The 18,768-nt window shown below is 42.8% G+C and overlaps 1 protein-coding gene across 1 annotated transcript; it reads left to right on the forward strand.

The window, feature by feature from the left end:
• Positions 1-1,103: 1,103 nt before the first annotated feature.
• elavl3 (ELAV like neuron-specific RNA binding protein 3) lies at positions 1,104-14,540 on the forward strand (the record flags this gene model as incomplete). The annotated part of the gene is made up of 7 exons (XM_084181328.1): positions 1,104-1,121; positions 8,891-9,131; positions 9,285-9,388; positions 11,376-11,529; positions 11,942-12,167; positions 12,802-12,840; positions 13,668-14,540. The coding sequence occupies 7 exons, from the start codon at positions 1,104-1,106 to the stop codon at positions 14,014-14,016; spliced, it is 1,131 nt and encodes a 376-aa protein (XP_084037454.1). The 3' UTR covers positions 14,017-14,540.
• Between the last annotated feature and the right edge of the window lie 4,228 nt (positions 14,541-18,768).

Consider the following 18,768-nt stretch of genomic DNA (forward strand, 5'->3'; position numbering starts at 1 on the left):
CATGACTGGAACAGTAGACTGGAACAGTAGACTGGAACAGTAGAGGAACACACAGCCAATAGGAAGGGATCCCTAATTCATCCCATTAGTCAGCTTTGGTGATTTCCTGCTTTGTTATTGGCCACGTATTACGCCCTGATTTTAATGGTTTGCCATTTTTGTTTGTTTGTGCTGTGATTGGCTGCATTAAAATGGTAGACTCCCTGTGTGAGTGTACACAGAGAGTCCTTTTTTCACAAGGACAAAAGCTAAAACACTGATTTTGTCCAATACAGCTTCAAACGGGGGAAAATGAGGGATGAAGAAAGGACATGTAGAGAGAGTAGGGAAAGAGAGAGACGGAGAGAGAAAACTGCTGTCTTCTGCTGCTGCACCCATCTGTTCTGATAGTGCAGGTGGAGCCTCTATTCACTCAGCTCTGCATGTGTGTGTGGAGAGGGGGAGGCAGGAAGAAAGGAACGGCAGAGAGAAGGAGGGAGTGGAGGGATGGATGGATGGATGGAGGGAGGGGGGCAGTGAGATGGAGGAGGAGAAAGGGGGGGGGGGGGCTCCTGGTGATCTCTCCTGAAGGGGATAGTGGGAGAGGAGCGCATTGCAATGGCTGCCGTGTGTAGTACCCTCCCTGCACAATTAGCCAATCAGGAGCGAGCTCTGCCAGCCAGAAGGACGCATAAAAGAAGAACATTGCAGCAGAGGCACAGAAGGAGACTGCAAGAGGAGCTGGGAATATTACACACACAACACAGCCGAACCAGAACACCCTCCCCTGGACACACCCTGCTGGGGATCACTGCTTCTCTTTTTTTCTGAACCGTCGCCCACGCCACTCGGAGAGAAAGCTCTCCCTCACCATCATCCTGAAGAAAACCCCTTTCTCCTCATTTTCACCCTACAGAGGACACCTACCAATCTCCAAGGGCTGAGATTCCCCTGCTGAACACTGGCTTTTTTCTTTTTTTCTTTTTTTCCTTTTGGATTTGGACACAGCCTCTCTACAGTAAATACACAGGCCAGCTAATATAAACACTACAGATCATAGTATTGACTCAACCTACGGCTTGAAGACCTGCCAAACCAAGAAGGACCTAGATCACTCTCATTGTATGTCAAGAATGGTTACTGTACGTATGGCTCATTTTCCTCTTCTATTTGCAAGGATGGTGGTTGTTGTAGCAGCAGCATGCATTGCATAGGCTACATTTTGGAGCGCAGACCCTTTGTTTTCCACTTGATTGAATTGTACACAAACATATATACATGAATGCATAATTAATATATAGGCCTATATATATATATATATACATATTGAATATGATATAATATGCGATCTATGATAGGCTAGCTAGCTATAATACTGGTATAAACAAACACACATGTATTACACACAATATTTATAAGCTTTAGTGGGCTAAATAGGCTTATACTACTGCTCTCTCGGCTATGGGATATTGTCTTGACAAGATTAACGATCGATGCTGGCAATTAGTAATGTCATGCTGAGCGATGCGCCACGGCTGCCTGCGCGAGGCTCCATCCCTGCCTGCGTCTTCGACGCTGGAGAGCAAAATGCTTTCTTCTGCCATTTTTTTGGACCATATATTTGTTTATCTTAGGCCCAGTAGGCTATATCAAAATCCATGGCTGCATTATTTGTATACAAATTTTAAGCACAATGCAGCGCAGTGAAGGTTACAGAATTCCGCAGGAATAAAGAGAAGTACTTAAAAGACAGAAGGAAGGGCGTAGGGGGGTGAGGGTGTTGAGGCCGCGTGCGGCTGCGGCTGCTGCTGCTGAGCGGCGGATAGAGTGGTGGGGGAGGAATGTCTTTCTCCGCCTGCGCTGCCTGGCACAGCACAAGGATGCTCGAGACGGATTTCTGAGACAAAACATGATGCCTCGGAGGCTGAGGGCCCATCGAGAGCAAGGCAAAGAAAAAGGGTCGAGTCACTCAGGGAGGGGGAGGGGAAGAAGAGAGATTACGCATCCATTGGTTTGGATTGAATCAGGCAAGTCAAAATTCCTAAGGGTTCTCGTTGCGATGCAACGGAGTAAATGGGATGGAAATTTCAGAGGCCGCGAAAAGAGGGATGGCGACTGGCGTTTTCTTTTTTACAAGCACATTTTTATCCATCCATCATAACACTTCTTTTCAAAAGCTAGTTCCTATTTGAATCACGCCTGTTTGATAAAAGGGTTTTTGTAGCCTTAGCAGTGATAAATTAGCCTAGCTCATAGCCGACGGCCGAATTGGGCGTGTCTCTGCTGGACTCCAGCGCATAATGATGGCACGCGCTGGCTATTGGTCTCAAAGCTTTCATCTCTCCAAACATCCTTTCCTCTTGACTTAATGGCGCTGCCTCCAATTTATACCTGTCAGCAGGTGGAATGATTTACCGTCGTATTGTTCTCATGGCTTAGGAAAACTGACATGCAAGGAGCAAGCTAAATAAGCAAAATATGATTAAATAACTACCTTTTATGCTCTATATTTATTCTTTATATAAAAGGCTATATATTTATCAAGTAGGCTATATGCCTATATTCTATCGTCTTACTTTACAGATTTTAATGACAGGTGCAGGTAGAACCACATTTATTTTAAATAATAGGCTGTTACCATATCCAAGGGGATATAATAATTTGTTGCAACCAAAAACACAAATACGGCCATTTAGAAATTATACACAATATAGGCCAACATAAATGATCACATCGAATGACCATTCCATGGGACTTGGTAGCCTACTGTGATGGTCGTGTAGGCCCAAAATAAAGTCTAGTAGCCTACATAATATAGTAAGAGCAGACTTATTTTGCAAGGCCTAAATCTTTGAGATCATAATAATGCAATTATTTCAATCAATAGTCCACTTGATAATTAACTAGACCTATAGCCTCAATATGTTTCAGCTGTCCTTATTGAATAGTAGCCTATTTGTTTTAATCAGTGTTTGCCCTTAGGACAGGCAGGCCCAGAGTCCAGTCAGCACGTAGGCCTATAGCTCCTGTCCACATGTTCCGCAGTCCTCCGTGAGCATGCCTGTACCGCAGTGCCAAGCAAATAAAACAGTTGAGTCAGATAACCTTCCCGAGGCGCTTACGCGATTCAAGGACAAGGACAGCAGATGCCACCAAGTGTAAACGAGCCTAAATAGAACTGACGCTATAAGTTTATAATATAAAATGTATACTGTATTTACATGTATTGTCAAATTATTTCGTCTAGAAAATCAATGCACCCTGGAGTATGACTGGGGGGCAAAATCAGGTGTAGCCTAAAAAGATTTGGATTTATTTAGAAATAGCCTATATTTACTTCTTCAAGATGGCCTATAGGGAACTGAAATAGACTCGTAGGCCTACATAAGAATACGAGTCCTCAATTGCCAGGTTGTTACGTAAGCCATGCATGGCATAGCCTATAGCTTAGCCTACTACTGTCCTCATAAATTGAAGTAATTGACAGCCATGGTCGTGGAAATAATACAGCATGAGGAAAATATCTACTAAACTGAGCGAAGATAATTGTATAGCCCTCATTTGATTTTTCCCTCTATGTCCTAAAAATATATGTTGTACATTATTATTATTATTATTATTATTATTATTATTATCAGGCCTATTATGACTGACTTACTGGAGCGAAATGGTGCTGGCAATTGTGGCGTTCATTGTTCCCGGAGCGTCCTGCAGCCTCTGGCCATGAAACAAAGCGCTACTGTTTACATTAATATTCATAGAGCTGCCATAGTCTCTGCGCGCGAGAAGAGGAGGAACGGGTGGCTCTTTTGTTTGGTTGTTTCAATACGTTTATTCAGCAAAAAGGCGCTCGGGTGTGTGAATGCCTACAGAGCGCACGTCTTGTTTTCATGAAATATATAAAAAGAAAAAGGTTAGGGCAGAAGATGTTCTGTAATATAAATGCGAATATTTTCAAATGCGTGAAAAGAAGCGAATGAAGCATTCCGAAATGTTACAGAAAAGGCTTGATGGCTTGGACAATGCATTCTGGACTCAAACGGAATCGCCTGAAAGCCACTCCCTACTTCAGCACTCTGGATAGCGCCCCTGGTTTCAACGAAAGCTACACGCACACACACACACACACACACACACAAACACTCACACACACACACACAGGGAATTCGCAACATGGCTTATGTCTGTGTCTTAAAGTGCATTGACAAACGGGGAAATTATTTAAAAATATCACATTTTCCTAATATAACACTGAAAGAAAACAATATATATATATAGGCCTATTAAAAATGAGTGTTAGTGCTGAGTGTTAGTTACTGACTGTATGTAGGCTAAGGTTGTGAGTGTTGGGCTGTGACTTGTGTTGCCCTGTTGTTTTACAGCTGCCACCATGATCCCTTTAAGCTGTAGAGAGTGTGGCTAATGCCTTTTGTTTAGGATAATCCTGTAATCTGTGTTATTTAGAAGGCCCATTGACAACCCCAGCCTAGAATTCACTTGTGATTCAGGCCTTCCAAAAGAATGATTGATGTATATTTTAAAAACAAGGGTGAGAAAGAGAAAAAAATGCCTTGAAAATTGAAGCCTTTCTCTTGAGCTAAACCTTAGTTTAGTGAATCCCCTGTCTTTGGTGGTTCCATGAAATTTGATTTTCAAATGTATTTCCTCGTTTTCAAGTTACTCAAATAAGACTAATGCACTACCATTTTAGTTGTGTTTTATTGTGGTACAACAGTGTCTGCAATAGTGTTTTACTGATGAGTTGCACATGAAAAAGAGAACACAACAACTACTAAATTCCCTGAAATATTCAGAACCTAGTATTTTCTGATGGTGTTGTTGCCAACAGGAAATAACCTTTTTAAATTCTCTCTCTTACCTTATCTCACTCAGAGATAGAGATTCTATTCTATGACTCTCCCAGTACAGTGCGACTGCATCACCCATGAATGACTGTGTTGTCATCAGTGGTAGCACTAACAGCAGTGTGTAGCAGTAATATAGTTCCCCATCTCAGTGGGTAGATCAGCAGAGGCCTCCTTGTGACCTCCCATTATTTGCTAAGAGAGAAGCTGTTGTATTTAGTTATTACTGCCACAACATATTTTTTTTTCTTATTGGTTGATTTATGGATAACAATCTAGATTTAGATTTTCGTCATTTAGCAGACGCTCTTATCCAGAGCGACTTACAGTTAGTGAATACCATTTTTTTTTTTTTTTGTCTTAAATATATATATATATTTTTTTTTATACTGGCCCCCCGTGGGAGTCGAACCCACAACCCTGGCGTTGCAAACGCCATGCTCTATCAACTGAGCTACATCCCTGCCGGCCATTCCCTCCCCTACCCTGGACGACACTGGGCCAATTGTGCGCCGCCCATGAGTCTCCCGGTCGCGGCCGGCTGCGACAGAGCCTGGATTCGAACCAGGATCTCTAGTGGCACAGTTAGCACTGCGATGCAGTGCCTTAGACCACTGCGCCACTACAGGAGACTTCTAAGCAATGTTTTTTTTTAATGCTAGGAATGTTTCTGAACAGGAAGAGAGTAGATGCCAAGCACATGTGATATTATCAGAAGAATCTAATGACAAGTCCCTTTTTACGATGTAGACAGGAGTCTTGACTCCAATGTATGGACAAGTGTTTGATTCTCATTGGTACAATTGGGTACAATGAGGCATAGCATGAGAATCTCAGTTACATCTGAGCCCAGCCCAAGTCTTCTAGCTGATACAATTACAGTGATTTCCGTAAATGGTAATCACATCACATGCTTTGACCTTTATCAGGACATGACAAAAGCTGGCCTGAATACTGTATGTGGCAGACTGCTGCTTCTTGTCTTAGGACAAGTCTTCTCCTTCCATTTGTAGGAAACCAACAGCAGTCATGCATATAGACAAGAAGAAAGCCAATTTGAAGAAGCCAACGCTGCCAGTATCCATATTTACATTTGGGTCATGTAATGTTGCTGTGTTTTGTAATTGAGCATTGTCAAGTGTAGGTGGTCTGTGTGCTGTGCTCGCTCCACTCGGCAGGCCGAGAGAGGAGAGGAGGTAAGGCTCTTGGCTCTTGTTTGCGTGCGAGTCTTGGTCCATGTATAGGTGATGCTGATGATGCAGTCCATTAAATATTAAGGGAGATCTCTCAGGTCCCAGAAATAGAAAAAGAAAGGCACATCTAGTGCCGGGACAGGAAGAGCTGGCCCAACCAACAGCAGAAATCTGAACGTGTTGGGGGTTGTGTGTTTAATGCGTTTGTGTGTTTAATGCGTTTGTGTGTGGTAACTCTCTTTGTTGTCATTCATCATGACTAGCAACAGAATTAATGAACAGAATTAGCCGATATATATCCCTATCAGAGGTGGGCTGGTTGGCCCTTTATCTATGGCCAGATGGGTTATTGCCTACATCCTTGCCATATCAGTACTTGGATATTGTTATGGAAGTAGTTTATATTTTCCCCTAATTTCTTTGTAAAGGCTAACATGTTCCGACTCCTTCTATTTGTAGCATCCTAAATGCACTCTGTTCTGTTTTTTTAATCCTCCTGCATGTTTGCATGGAGATCTCAGGGTGATGTTAGATGTTGCTTGTGTCAGCCAGTCTCTCCCTCTGTGTCTCTGTGGCCAGTCTGAGCCTGGGAATTATAGAACTGTAGAACTTGTCACTGTGGATGTCTGGCATGCCACACTGAGGTCTATTTCAGTTGACAAATCAAATTTGCTGGGATTCGGTGTCTTTGTGCAAAGGGCTGTAATATTTGGTCAGTTCTGGGGCAGATTCAGAAAATATTCATATTTCTTTTAGTTTCAGATGTTTGTGTGTTACATGGCGACACATAGTAGATAGATGCATTTTATGAATCTATTTATCATACCCATGTGGACTATTTGTTCGTCCCATTATGCATGAGGATGATCTTTTAACTGGGTATTGTAGCGCCTTCTTTCCATGTTCTGTTCCTGATCAGTCCCTAGATCAGCAGAGCTTACCGCTCTAGTCTAGACCAAAGAAGCCCATAACATGTGTATGATGGATGGCTAGTCTACTTTGCAGCGGCTCTCTTGTGCTGCTTAGATATGTGTGTTTGCAGTGTTTTATTTTTAGGCTGTCATAATTCACTCAGTTTCCCTCTCCCACTTCCTCTCCCTCTGATGTTCTCTCCCTGTCAATGTCAATTTGACTTAAATATATTCTCTGCTTCCGCAAAGCCATCGAATATTAATACATGGAGAAAAACAATATCTGCCCAACAGAGATGGATTTTTTTTGTTCTCTCTGCCTCTATCTTTCTGTCTGCGCACGCACGCAGACAGAAAGATAGAGGCAGAGATAATGCACGCTCACACACACACACACACACACATACACACACACACACACAACCAAAAGTCAGCCAGTCAGCCAGCCATTAGCAACAGTCTTGAAGCCGCTGTTACCTGGGCAACATGGTTAAAGGTACAGCTCAAGGCAGAAATCAGGTTAGACAGAGGAGAGAGAGAGGGGCATGAGCACGAAGAGGGGAAACAATATGGAGGACACTAAGAGCTACATTAGGGCTTGGGGAATATCATCAAAGCAATGAATGCTTTTAGAGTAATATGTCCATAGCAGGGAAAGGAACACTACTCAGTCTACTCCATTAAGCCGAATGGATACACATCAAAAGAAAACACTGTCACGCAAAATGGAAAATTACAAACATAGGCTATAACCAAAACAATAGACAAACAGTAGTGAAACTGCTGGTATCTTACTAAAATAACTCTAGAAGCTTAGGCTACACTGTGAGAACCCTGGAGCTTTGGCAGTAGACGTCTTAGCAAGCCTCATAACACCCACCAGTCTGAGACCTGCAGTCACCATGCCAGCCAGACTCACAGATACCAGCTTGAATAATGGTACGTATTTAAACCACACATCCCAGGTACACTATACCAGGAACTGGAACAGGAACCAAAATTAACATTTGTATCAGTTTGGGTGGAGCCCATGAGGCCAGTAACACAGGGACAACATCTTAGTACTAGCTTGTTTACACAAATATAGTTCTATTCTAGACAGAATGGTGAAAAGGAGGAGAGGATGAATAGAATAGATGGAGCAGGGAGAGAGGGAAGTTTAGTTTCTGATCTGCACACACAGCTGTTCCATGAAGACAATCCCCCGTGGGTCAAATTAAGCAACATGGTGTATTCCAGAGCAACACATGACACCAACACACCTCTGTGGGCACAAATACACACTCACTCATTCCATCCACTCGCACAAACAAGTTTGAGTCGGTCACAAACACGCACTTACAAAAGAAAGAGAGCACACTAAAACCCCACATTTATTTTCCCAAGTCTTTCTTTTTTCGGTTGAAACTTTCCATCTCGCTACATGACAGCCTTCAGAGATGTTAGGGCTGAGCAGATCTGACAATGTCACTTTCTCTTTGTCTGTCATGTCACCCTCCCCGTCACACAGCCCCCTACCCCACCTGCCCCACCACCACCAATACTTAGGACCCTGTAATTATGTAATGCTGTTTGACCCTGTGGATGAATGGATGGATGGATGGAGGCTGGGGGATGAGAGGAGGAAACGGGAAAAAGGACTGTGACATCTGCAGGGCCAGAGGCAGCGAGAGAGAGAAAGAGTGGGGGAGGAGAGAGGGGGGGAACAGGGAGGGGGAGAGAGGGGTCTGTGTGTAGCCTACTGCTATCCCTGCCTCACATCCTTCCACCCCCTCAGCTGATGTCTGACCGCTTCCCTAGCTGACAATGACAGAGCGGACATTCATTCAATGAGTCTATATTACAGGCCTACTAACAACACCCCACCGTTACTCCACTGTGTGTTATTACTGCGGATGTATATTGTTTGTACACAGGGTTCTATATTCTTCCTTTTCCTCAGCAGATAATCAGCACCATGGAAACCCAGGTGTCCAACGGTCCGAGCGGAACCAGCCTGCCTAATGGGCCAGTGATCAGCACCAACGGTGCCACAGATGACAGCAAGACCAACCTGATCGTCAACTACCTGCCTCAGAACATGACCCAGGAGGAATTCAAGAGCCTGTTCGGTAGCATCGGAGAGATTGAATCCTGCAAACTGGTCCGAGACAAGATTACAGGTATTCATGATGCTTCAGCAGGTACAGTTGATGAATAGACAGACAAACAAAATATATTTCTAGTTGGAGGATAACAAATAATCACATACTGTATATGTACCTGTAGGTACAGTTATTTTGGTGCAAAAACAGTTTCTAAAGGACCATTATCGATATCTGTTTTTAACGATTTAGGCCAGAGTTTGGGCTATGGGTTCGTAAATTATGTGGATCCCAATGACGCAGACAAGGCCATCAACACACTCAACGGTCTCAAACTACAGACCAAAACAATTAAGGTAAGAGCACCTCTCCTTCCTGCTTTTCAACCTGCACCACTCTCCATCTTCTCTGCTTCAATACGCTGCGGAAGACCAGCAGAAAGGCAGGGAGCAACTAAAAGAAAGGGAGGTGGAGAGAGAGGCAGAGAGAGGCAGACGTGACAAGAGGGGAAGGAGGAAAAAACTGGAGGAGGGAGAGGCAGGAGGGGTCGCAGGGACAAAGGAAGTGAGCAGAAGAAGAAAAGAGAGAGGGAGAGGAGGAGAGGGAGAGGAGGAGAGGGAGAGGAGGAGAGAGGGAGAGTGGAGGTCAGAAAGCAAGGGGCTAGCAGCATGCATAGGTGATTGTGATGGAAATGTAATCAGGGAGTCTCACTGTGGGGCACGGGGGTCAGTCCAGGCTCCCCCATCTGCCTCCAATCTGGCCTAATTAGGGGGCTTCTTTGTCCCCAATATGGATGGGGGGAGGAGATGTAGGGAGGAGCGGGAGGGGGAGGAGGAGGAGGAGGAGTGAGGAGAGGGGGGCAGATTAAACACTACTCCATCCGTCCCTCCGCCCCCTCCTCCCACCTGATCAAAGTAGATCAAAGATTGGGATAAAGTGCAGGCTTAGTTAAAATCGGACTTCTGAAAGACTGGGGCATAGAGAGTCAACAGCATCAGGAGCTGGGTTGGGCTGTTGGAGTTATACAGACAGGTGGTAAATCATATTGTTAATCATTTGTACAATATGTTTTAGTTACATTACTGTACAAATACACATATATTGTATTTAGGGGGCAATATTAACATTATTCCTAGTGTTACTAATATAATACCAATATAATTGGGCCAATATAAATTACAGAAAATGTATACATTTATTTATGTTGTTGTTAATGTTGTTATTACAATTGTTAAAATTAAAGATGTTGATATTATCAGAAGGGCTATTTTGAAAATCAATGAATTTTATACAGCCATAAAACAATGACCAAGCAAATGTAATATTTCCACAAAAGAGGGATGGAGGGCCGTGGCAGGAGGAGTAAAGGGTAGGGGGTAGCTTGGGGAGCAGAATGCCAATGACAGGATTAGGGGCCATATGGGTTACAGGCACCATCTGTACTGTGGGAGAGACAGGGAGAGGGTTAATTATAGGGTAGCCTCCGCTACCCCCATTCCCTCCTTTAGCACCCCCCCAATCACTGCATCACACACCCTGTCCACACACACTATACACGATACTGGAGTCCTACACACTCACTGCACCATTTAGAATGAGTACAACCTTATACTCTGGGTCAAATACATCCATAGGCTATGTATTGTGCAAGGCATGATAATACTCAATATTGTCTGTATATCTCAATCTAAATGTTCACTCTCACTAGAAATTTCCCATATTTATATCTAAAACACATTCATTCAAGTTACACTGTACTTGTATATGTGAGTATGTGTTTATATAATAAGGAGTGAATGTTTTAGTGAGTTGACAGTCAGGGATGCTGTCTTGTGATCTATTTATATTGTTTGCTGGTTGCCAGTGGAGCTGTTCTCCCTCCAGGCTAGAAACAAAGGAAAGAGGCAGGAGAGGGAGGGGAAATCAGCCTGTCTCTGGCAACACTCGCTCCCTCTCCCTCCATCCGAAAACAAACACAGACCACTCACAACAATGCACAGACTCTCACTATCTATCATGCTCTCTCACTGGCTTTCATACACGCCAACACATGAATATGTAGACATTTTCATAATCAGTCACACTATAGTCTCACCATAGAATACTAATGTCAACTTTGCACAATGGTGGACACAATCAGTCACAAAGCATTTAAAAAAAACAGTTACACACATTGACAAAAAAGAAGAGTAAAATGAATATTCATGCATTGCTAGGAGTAACTACTATATGATTTTATGTGCAGTAAAGATATGGGAAAACTTTGATATGATAATAATGTGTTGATATCAGTGTTAAATCAGTGATATGTGTTAAAATTAGTGTTTCTTTGATGTGCTGTAGGTATCGTACGCCCGGCCCAGCTCAGCATCTATCCGTGATGCCAACCTGTATGTGAGCGGCCTGCCTAAGACCATGACCCAGAAGGACATGGAGCAGCTGTTCTCCCAGTACGGACGCATCATCACCTCCCGCATCCTAGTGGACCAGGTTACAGGTACAGCCTTAACTCACTTCTGGCACAACTGACCCCTACTCTAACATACCCCCGACCTACCTTAACTTCCCCTAACCCTACTCTAACGTTCCCTGACCTACCCTAACTTACCCTAACCCTACTCTAACGTACCCCTGACCTACCCTAACCCTACTATAATGTACCCCGATCTACCCTAACCCTACTCTAACGTATCCCTGACCTACCCTAATTACCCTAACCTACTCTAACATACCCCTGACCTACCCTAGCTTACCCTTACCTACTCTAACTTACCTCCCCCTAACCAACTTTAACCCTACTCTAACCTTGCCCATCTCATTGGACCAAGTCAGAGTCATGACTCACACTGCCTCACCCCCTTCTCACCCCTCAGGTGCTAACATTAGCTTGCTTTCTGACCCCGGAGCAGGTATATCGCGAGGAGTGGGCTTCATCCGGTTTGACAAGCGGAACGAGGCGGAGGAGGCTATCAAGGGCCTGAATGGCCAGAAGCCCCTGGGCGCAGCCGAACCCATCACGGTGAAGTTCGCCAACAACCCCAGCCAGAAGACAGGCCAGGCCCTGCTCACCCAGCTGTACCAGACCGCTGCCCGCCGCTACACTGGCCCACTGCACCACCAGACCCAGCGCTTCAGGTACTGCCCCCACCACCACCCAATCCCTGCTCTGACCTGTCTGTCATCTGACCCGACACACCTGTCCTGCTGGAACGAGCACTACGGCGCTCGCTCATTCTATCTTCCTCTCTCTCTTTTTTCTTGACTTTCTTTTAAACTGCAGCCTCATCCCTCCATTTGGAAAGGGACCAGATCCAAATAACAGCACAAAACCAATGTAAGAGACCCCCAATTTATCAAAGCACAAATCAAATGAAAGCAAAGCAAAGTGCTCCAAACCAGTCAAATAACATAGTATCTAATAAACAAGATGAAGAAATTACATTTAAATGAATCAGACAATGCAGATCTCCAACCAACACACACACACACACACACACACACACACACACACACACTTATCTGCACACTAACAAACTGATTTGCATAGTGCGTTGCTGTGGTTCGCTAGGGCTAGGCCGTGAGTGGCTCTGTGATGGGTTGCTGTTGGGATAGACAGACAGACGGCTCCTCTACAGTACAGTGAAGGGGAAGGGCGCCCTCTGGAGGCAAGCTGGTGGAGGAGCAGGAGCTGCATGTTAAAAGGCCTTCCTCCTCTCAGACCTCACCACTAACGTCTCCACCCCCTTCATCTCTCCCTCTTGCGTTGCAGACTCGACAATTTACTAAACGCCAGCTACGGAGTCAAGAGGTAAATGCCAAAGGTGTACTTTGTAAAATAACAAAATATACTAAAAAAAAAATACATCCATGCCTAAGAACAAAACTCAAACAAAGTGACCGGAATACCACCTGCTGCCTTCACCTTGAAATGAGAGATTATGAAAATATTCCCTAATTCCCTATTCACACTGCCCATTAAACTGAGTAGTTATGTAACAACCAGTCCAGACAGTATAACACATCTAAATATGCTAAGCAGGGTATTCTGGCATGGCTTTGTTTATAATATTTTGGTTCTTTCTTTTGGTTTGATTACGTAGTGGAACTGATGTGTGTCTATTTCTTTATGAACTAACATTATCAGTTTCGGTTTTGCTTTAATGTCCCTTTTTTTCCACCAGCATGGACATACCAGATTGCGTTTGCGTCTTCTTCTTCTGTTTGCTCCAATTTTCCTATGATTTGATTTGGATTTGCTTTCATCCCTCTCTAGGTTTCTGTGTTTTGTTCAATATTGTGATTTCTGTTGAACATTGTGATTTCTGTGTCTAATTTTTGCAGAGGCTTTGGTCAGCAGAGACTATGACTAAAATATGCAGAGTATGGGTGTTTGTGTGTCATAGAAGCACACAGTGTGTTGTTTTGTGTGGAAGCAGGTAGTCTGGAACTACTGTGGTGCCCTGCCCACACATATATTTATGTATCTACTCACTGCAGAAAAAGTGGGGATGGAGATCGATTGGGTCTCCAGACAGACTCCATGCCCCTCTGACTACAAAGCCTTCAGCGCATATCATAGCTACAAACATGGCCAGCTGATTGCTGCGTGGAACTTCAGAATGACACCCAATGTAGTTCTCCCTCTCTCCTTCCTAGGTTCTCCCCCATCACCATCGACAGCATGACCAGCCTGGCGGGAGTCAACCTGACCGGGCCCACCGGAGCCGGCTGGTGCATCTTTGTCTACAACCTATCGCCCGAAGCTGACGAAAGCGTCCTGTGGCAGCTGTTCGGGCCCTTTGGCGCCGTCACAAACGTCAAGGTCATCCGTGACTTCACCACCAACAAATGTAAGGGCTTCGGCTTCGTCACCATGACCAACTACGATGAGGCAGCCATGGCCATCGCTAGTCTCAACGGCTACCGCCTGGGAGACCGCGTGCTGCAGGTCTCCTTCAAGACCAGCAAGCAACACAAGGCCTGAGAGAGAGAGAGAGAGCTGCTAGCTCACGCCAGCTCCTTCAGCCAGCAGGGAGCGCCACTGAGCTCCCTGTTACCGTCACCCTACATGGGCCTGGACTGTCTCTCTCTCTGACGCACACACACCCATACACAGCCCAATACACATACATACATACACTATCAGACATGCATACACACAAACATACACAAAGTCAGAGTTTCAAACAAATACACTAGTAGAGTTTTTATTTTCTCTTTACACAACATGCTAGTCCTTCCCTATGTTTGCCTGGATTGAATTAGTAGGGGTGCGTTGGGTAGTTGGTCTCTGGGGTTGGGGGTAAAGGCCTCGATGAGGGAGACAGTCTAACGAATGTGACAGAGAATGTGTGCTGAGTGCTTTGATTGAATTCAGGCAAATAATGACAAAAACTGCTGAAACAAAATGATCAAAAATCTAAAATGAACTACAAATATGTGCAATTTAAACCCCAAACGTTTACCCCACGAACTATCCCATTATCTTGCTGGAGAGAGTGTAGTCACTTTTTTTTACACTTGGGCATTTTGAATTTGTGATTTTTTTTAGATCAAAGAAAATTAATTAAAAACAGTGTTCTCTTATATACGTATATTAAAATATAACTATATATTCAATATTTAAGGTGGTTATAATAGCCAAGTATGTAAGCTTTTTCTAGAAACTTTGACTACTGTTTCCTGGCTCTACATTAGGTAGGTTGTGCCTAGCTTTAGGGCAGTTTCTCTACCCTATTAAGGTCACATCCAATACGATTTAGGTTATCAAACTGAACAGATACTGGTCACAAAGACAAGCAGCCTGAAGGCCACCAGAATTACACAACACAGATAGTCTCACTCACACTGAGAGAAAACACAACACATCCACTACAGAAACACACAGTCACACATATCAGCCCTGTTAGGGGGAAAACAACACTAGAATACTGAACATCACTGACATCCAATAATCTCCCTGTATTTTTTCACTCTGGTTCTTCTATTCAGAGAGTAGAATTGATGGATTCCACCACAAACAGAGCTGTCTGTGTGAACAAAGTAGAGCATTGTCCCAGCTAGTGTTCCCATGGAGACAGTGTTCATGTACAATTCTCTGAGAGACTAGGGACCGTGAGTTTAGAGCAAAGTCATTTCACCAAATCACAGAGCCACTTTACCAAAACACCCAACCAGATATAACACCCCTCCAAGGGAATGAGAAGGTTTTTGCAATTCAATGGAAATGATTGGCCTGGCTAGACAGGCTCAACATCACCATTATGCATGGATCAGATTGAGAGGACGGTAGTTTTGACTTAGGTTGAGATTCCGTCATGACTCTGTGATATCTCCTCACTGAGTCCCAGAGGGTGAGACAGCTTCTTACCTGTTCCTCAGTTCGCTAAACACTCCTCAGTTTCATTCAAACCCCTTATATGACACTTTATAGAAGCTCCTGAGAATCAGTTTATAATCACTCTCATTGTAACCCTGCCTGCCCTGTCAAAATAGAAGAAATCAAGCCTGCAGAAACCAACAGTAACAAGTTTGTTTATCTCACATTGGCAATTTAAAAAGTGATTGTTGATTTGCAACATCTGATCGGCACTATCACCTAGCTAGAATGTTTAAAATATATATCAACAAACCCATGGAAATCATTTGTGACACCCCTTGATGAAAATATAACGACAACATAGTCTTGGTGACTGTCTGTCAGAAATATCTGACAAGACGTTTCATGGGGAGAGATAGGATTACAATATAAAGACATCTGCATATAATAGATTAAATAAGGTAAAGTGTGTTCAAGACATTTTTGCTTTTCTAAATAACGCTGTGTTAGCCAAAGAGGACAACCATCTCTTTGAAAGGATTACTTTAGAGATAAATCTATTTTTATACATACAAAAGAACAAGACCTTGTGCTGAATTTTTACAGATTCTTAAAACTCTGAAAACATGGGACACCGCATGGCTGTATTTTAAGACCTTTGATCTTTGAGAGAGAGAGGGAGGAGAGCCTGCATGCGGTGTATAGGTGGGGGTCGAGGAAAGGGGGCGAAGAAGAGAAGTTATCTCACACAACCTTACTTTTTCAACCACAACCTATAAACAAACTATTGAAAACATAAACAAAGACATTGAAATAGAACAAATACACATCCACACAAACCAATTCAATGATTAGGAATCAAACTTTACAGACACACATCTGCATTACTAATACTGCAATCTTTGAGTGTAAACTAGACAAACACATATGGCTTTCTCTGAAGTTGCGTACAGTCAGTGTTGCTTCAATGATTGTGCAGTGAAGTGTATTGCTTTCAAAGGAGACACTTAAATCAGGCTGCAGTAAAGACAGTGAGTCAGGCCCAATGATTTGTCCTCACAGACACCTTGGGCTGGTTTGAAACAGAAAGGCTTGAAGTAGATTCTCAATAAAGCGTCCTTTCAACGCAATGATGATTAGGTATATTTGAATTAAGATATAGCCAAAGAATTTGGAATATGAGTGTCAATAAGGAATAATTCAGTCGATACTACTAACCGTTCCCCTAATAATTCTTCTATAAACCATTATCATTTATTGCATGAAGATCCCTTATCATTTTAAATCCCCATAGCGCTTGCAGAAATATCTGTTGTTCATATCAAATTATATCAGAATGGACTAATATCTTTTGGTTAACATATCTGTTGAGTACATATAATTTAGCCCATTTGCACAGGTGCTTACCACAAACCTACAACAATGTATACAAAGAATTCACCTTTCAGCAAAAAACACGACAGTTCCACAAGTGTCTCTTGAACCTCAATACTGTAATATTCACACCATCCGCTCACAATAGGAATCCAATATATCAGAGTATGACAGCATTGTTTCAGTTTAACCCTATGCTCTTCCACTGTTACACCATCAGCCTCTTTCTAACCCTGACCATTCCATTTCTTACTGTGCCCCAGTTGTATATTGGTTGTGTGCCAACCAAAACAAACTAACATGAAATGTCAGACAATAACACCCTGTCATAATTTAACTCCACCCCACACCTTCCCCATTCAATGAGTTGTGCCCATACTCAAGAGAAGGTAGCACAGTAGGACTGATACAGCATCACTTTAGGAGACCAGATGTGAATCTTGGGAACAGAACAGCAAATAGGCCACGTTGTTGAGCTGCAGTTGAAGTGGTAGTCCCACTTGTGATATGGGGTACAGTTCCAGCCCAGTTCCCCCACACCCTAGACCAACAACAGGCCCTAGGCCACACCCTAGACTAGACCAACAACAAACTGTCCCATCTTACACAGCCAATACAGAGACCCTCTTCTCTTTCCACACCTACATAAGGTAGAGAGCCAAGGACAATGGCAGGAGACAAATGTACTGCACCGCTTGAGCAACAATAAACAAATAATCATTTAAAAAGACAAAAAAACTTTCCTATGGAACAGTAAGTGCAATGTGCTTTGTTTTTATATTGACTGAGAACAAAAATATATATATATTTTTTAAAAGAAAAAGAAATTAAACATCACACTGAAATGGTTTGCGGAAAAGGCGGAAGGATCAAATGTAAAGAAATAAAAGTGTTAATGCACTGATTCATTAAAGAGAATCAAACAAGCACCGATGGAGAGCTCTGAAAATGTCCATAATCTCAGCCCCGGATTAGTGCTCTGAACATGCAAGCTAAAACTAACTGCATATTATTATTGGGTGAATAAAAAAAGAGCAATTTAATTGAAAAGACCTTGAAAGGGATACTGTCTAATATATAATCAGTTTTAGCCCACGTCGATTTTAGAATTATCATTTTTCCTGTAATTTATTGATTTTCTTTTACATATCAAGACTCACATGTTAACTTAGCGTATTTGTGTTGTTGACGTTGCCATATAGGACACACATGGGTCGAAGATTTTATTTGGTTGCTTTGATTGGGTCTTTTTTTCTTTCTTCATTCCATTATTTAATTAGTTGCCTTAGTGTATGCAGATTTTAGACTTAGTTAGAATTTTATTTCAATCAAAATGTGTTCAATTGTGTTTGTAAAAGTCTGTGGTAGCTTTTGTTGCAACATAAATAATTTAAACAGAAAAAATTCAAGATAGCGCCAACAAACTTGTATTATTTGGGCGACTTTAAGCTTGTAGTTTTAACTTATTGTTAACTTAAAAACTATTTATTATTATTATTGCCTCGTATAAAGTATGTTTTGTGTATATTTATGGTTTATTTCATTATATTTGCAAGTTTAAAAGATTTTAAGTTTGCCAAAATTGTGGTTACATTTTCTTTCTTAAAAAGGGAACAAATAGATTAAAAAACAGCTTTAGAAGTACAATTTGGAAATGTTCTCCATAGTCAAAGAATGCACTGCTATATTTAACTAATTGAAGTGTATAAACATACATGCTGTGTGCTAGATGTTATGCCTTTACTGCCTGTGTTCTGTTTGTCTTGTTAAATGAAAACCTTTTGATTATTTAATCTAATCACAGTCTTGTTTTTCCAGCCACTGAGAACCCTGGGGAGTGTCAGTCAGGACATGGGCTGGGCCTGGGGTGTGGCCTATTGTAGGCTCCAGGGCGGAGCCTGGACCTTAGGCAGTGCCTGAGGCTCCATGTGCACTCAACATGCTTTCCCTCCTACTGCTGATGAACAGAACTACTGTAGTTATTAGAAGGACCATAGCACAGAAATCCAACGTGACATCTGAGTTCTATGTACAGTAGTTCTA

The sequence above is a fragment of the Coregonus lavaretus genome (assembly GCF_964263955.1).
Source record: "Coregonus lavaretus genome assembly, chromosome: 2".
NCBI lineage: Eukaryota > Metazoa > Chordata > Actinopteri > Salmoniformes > Salmonidae > Coregonus > Coregonus lavaretus.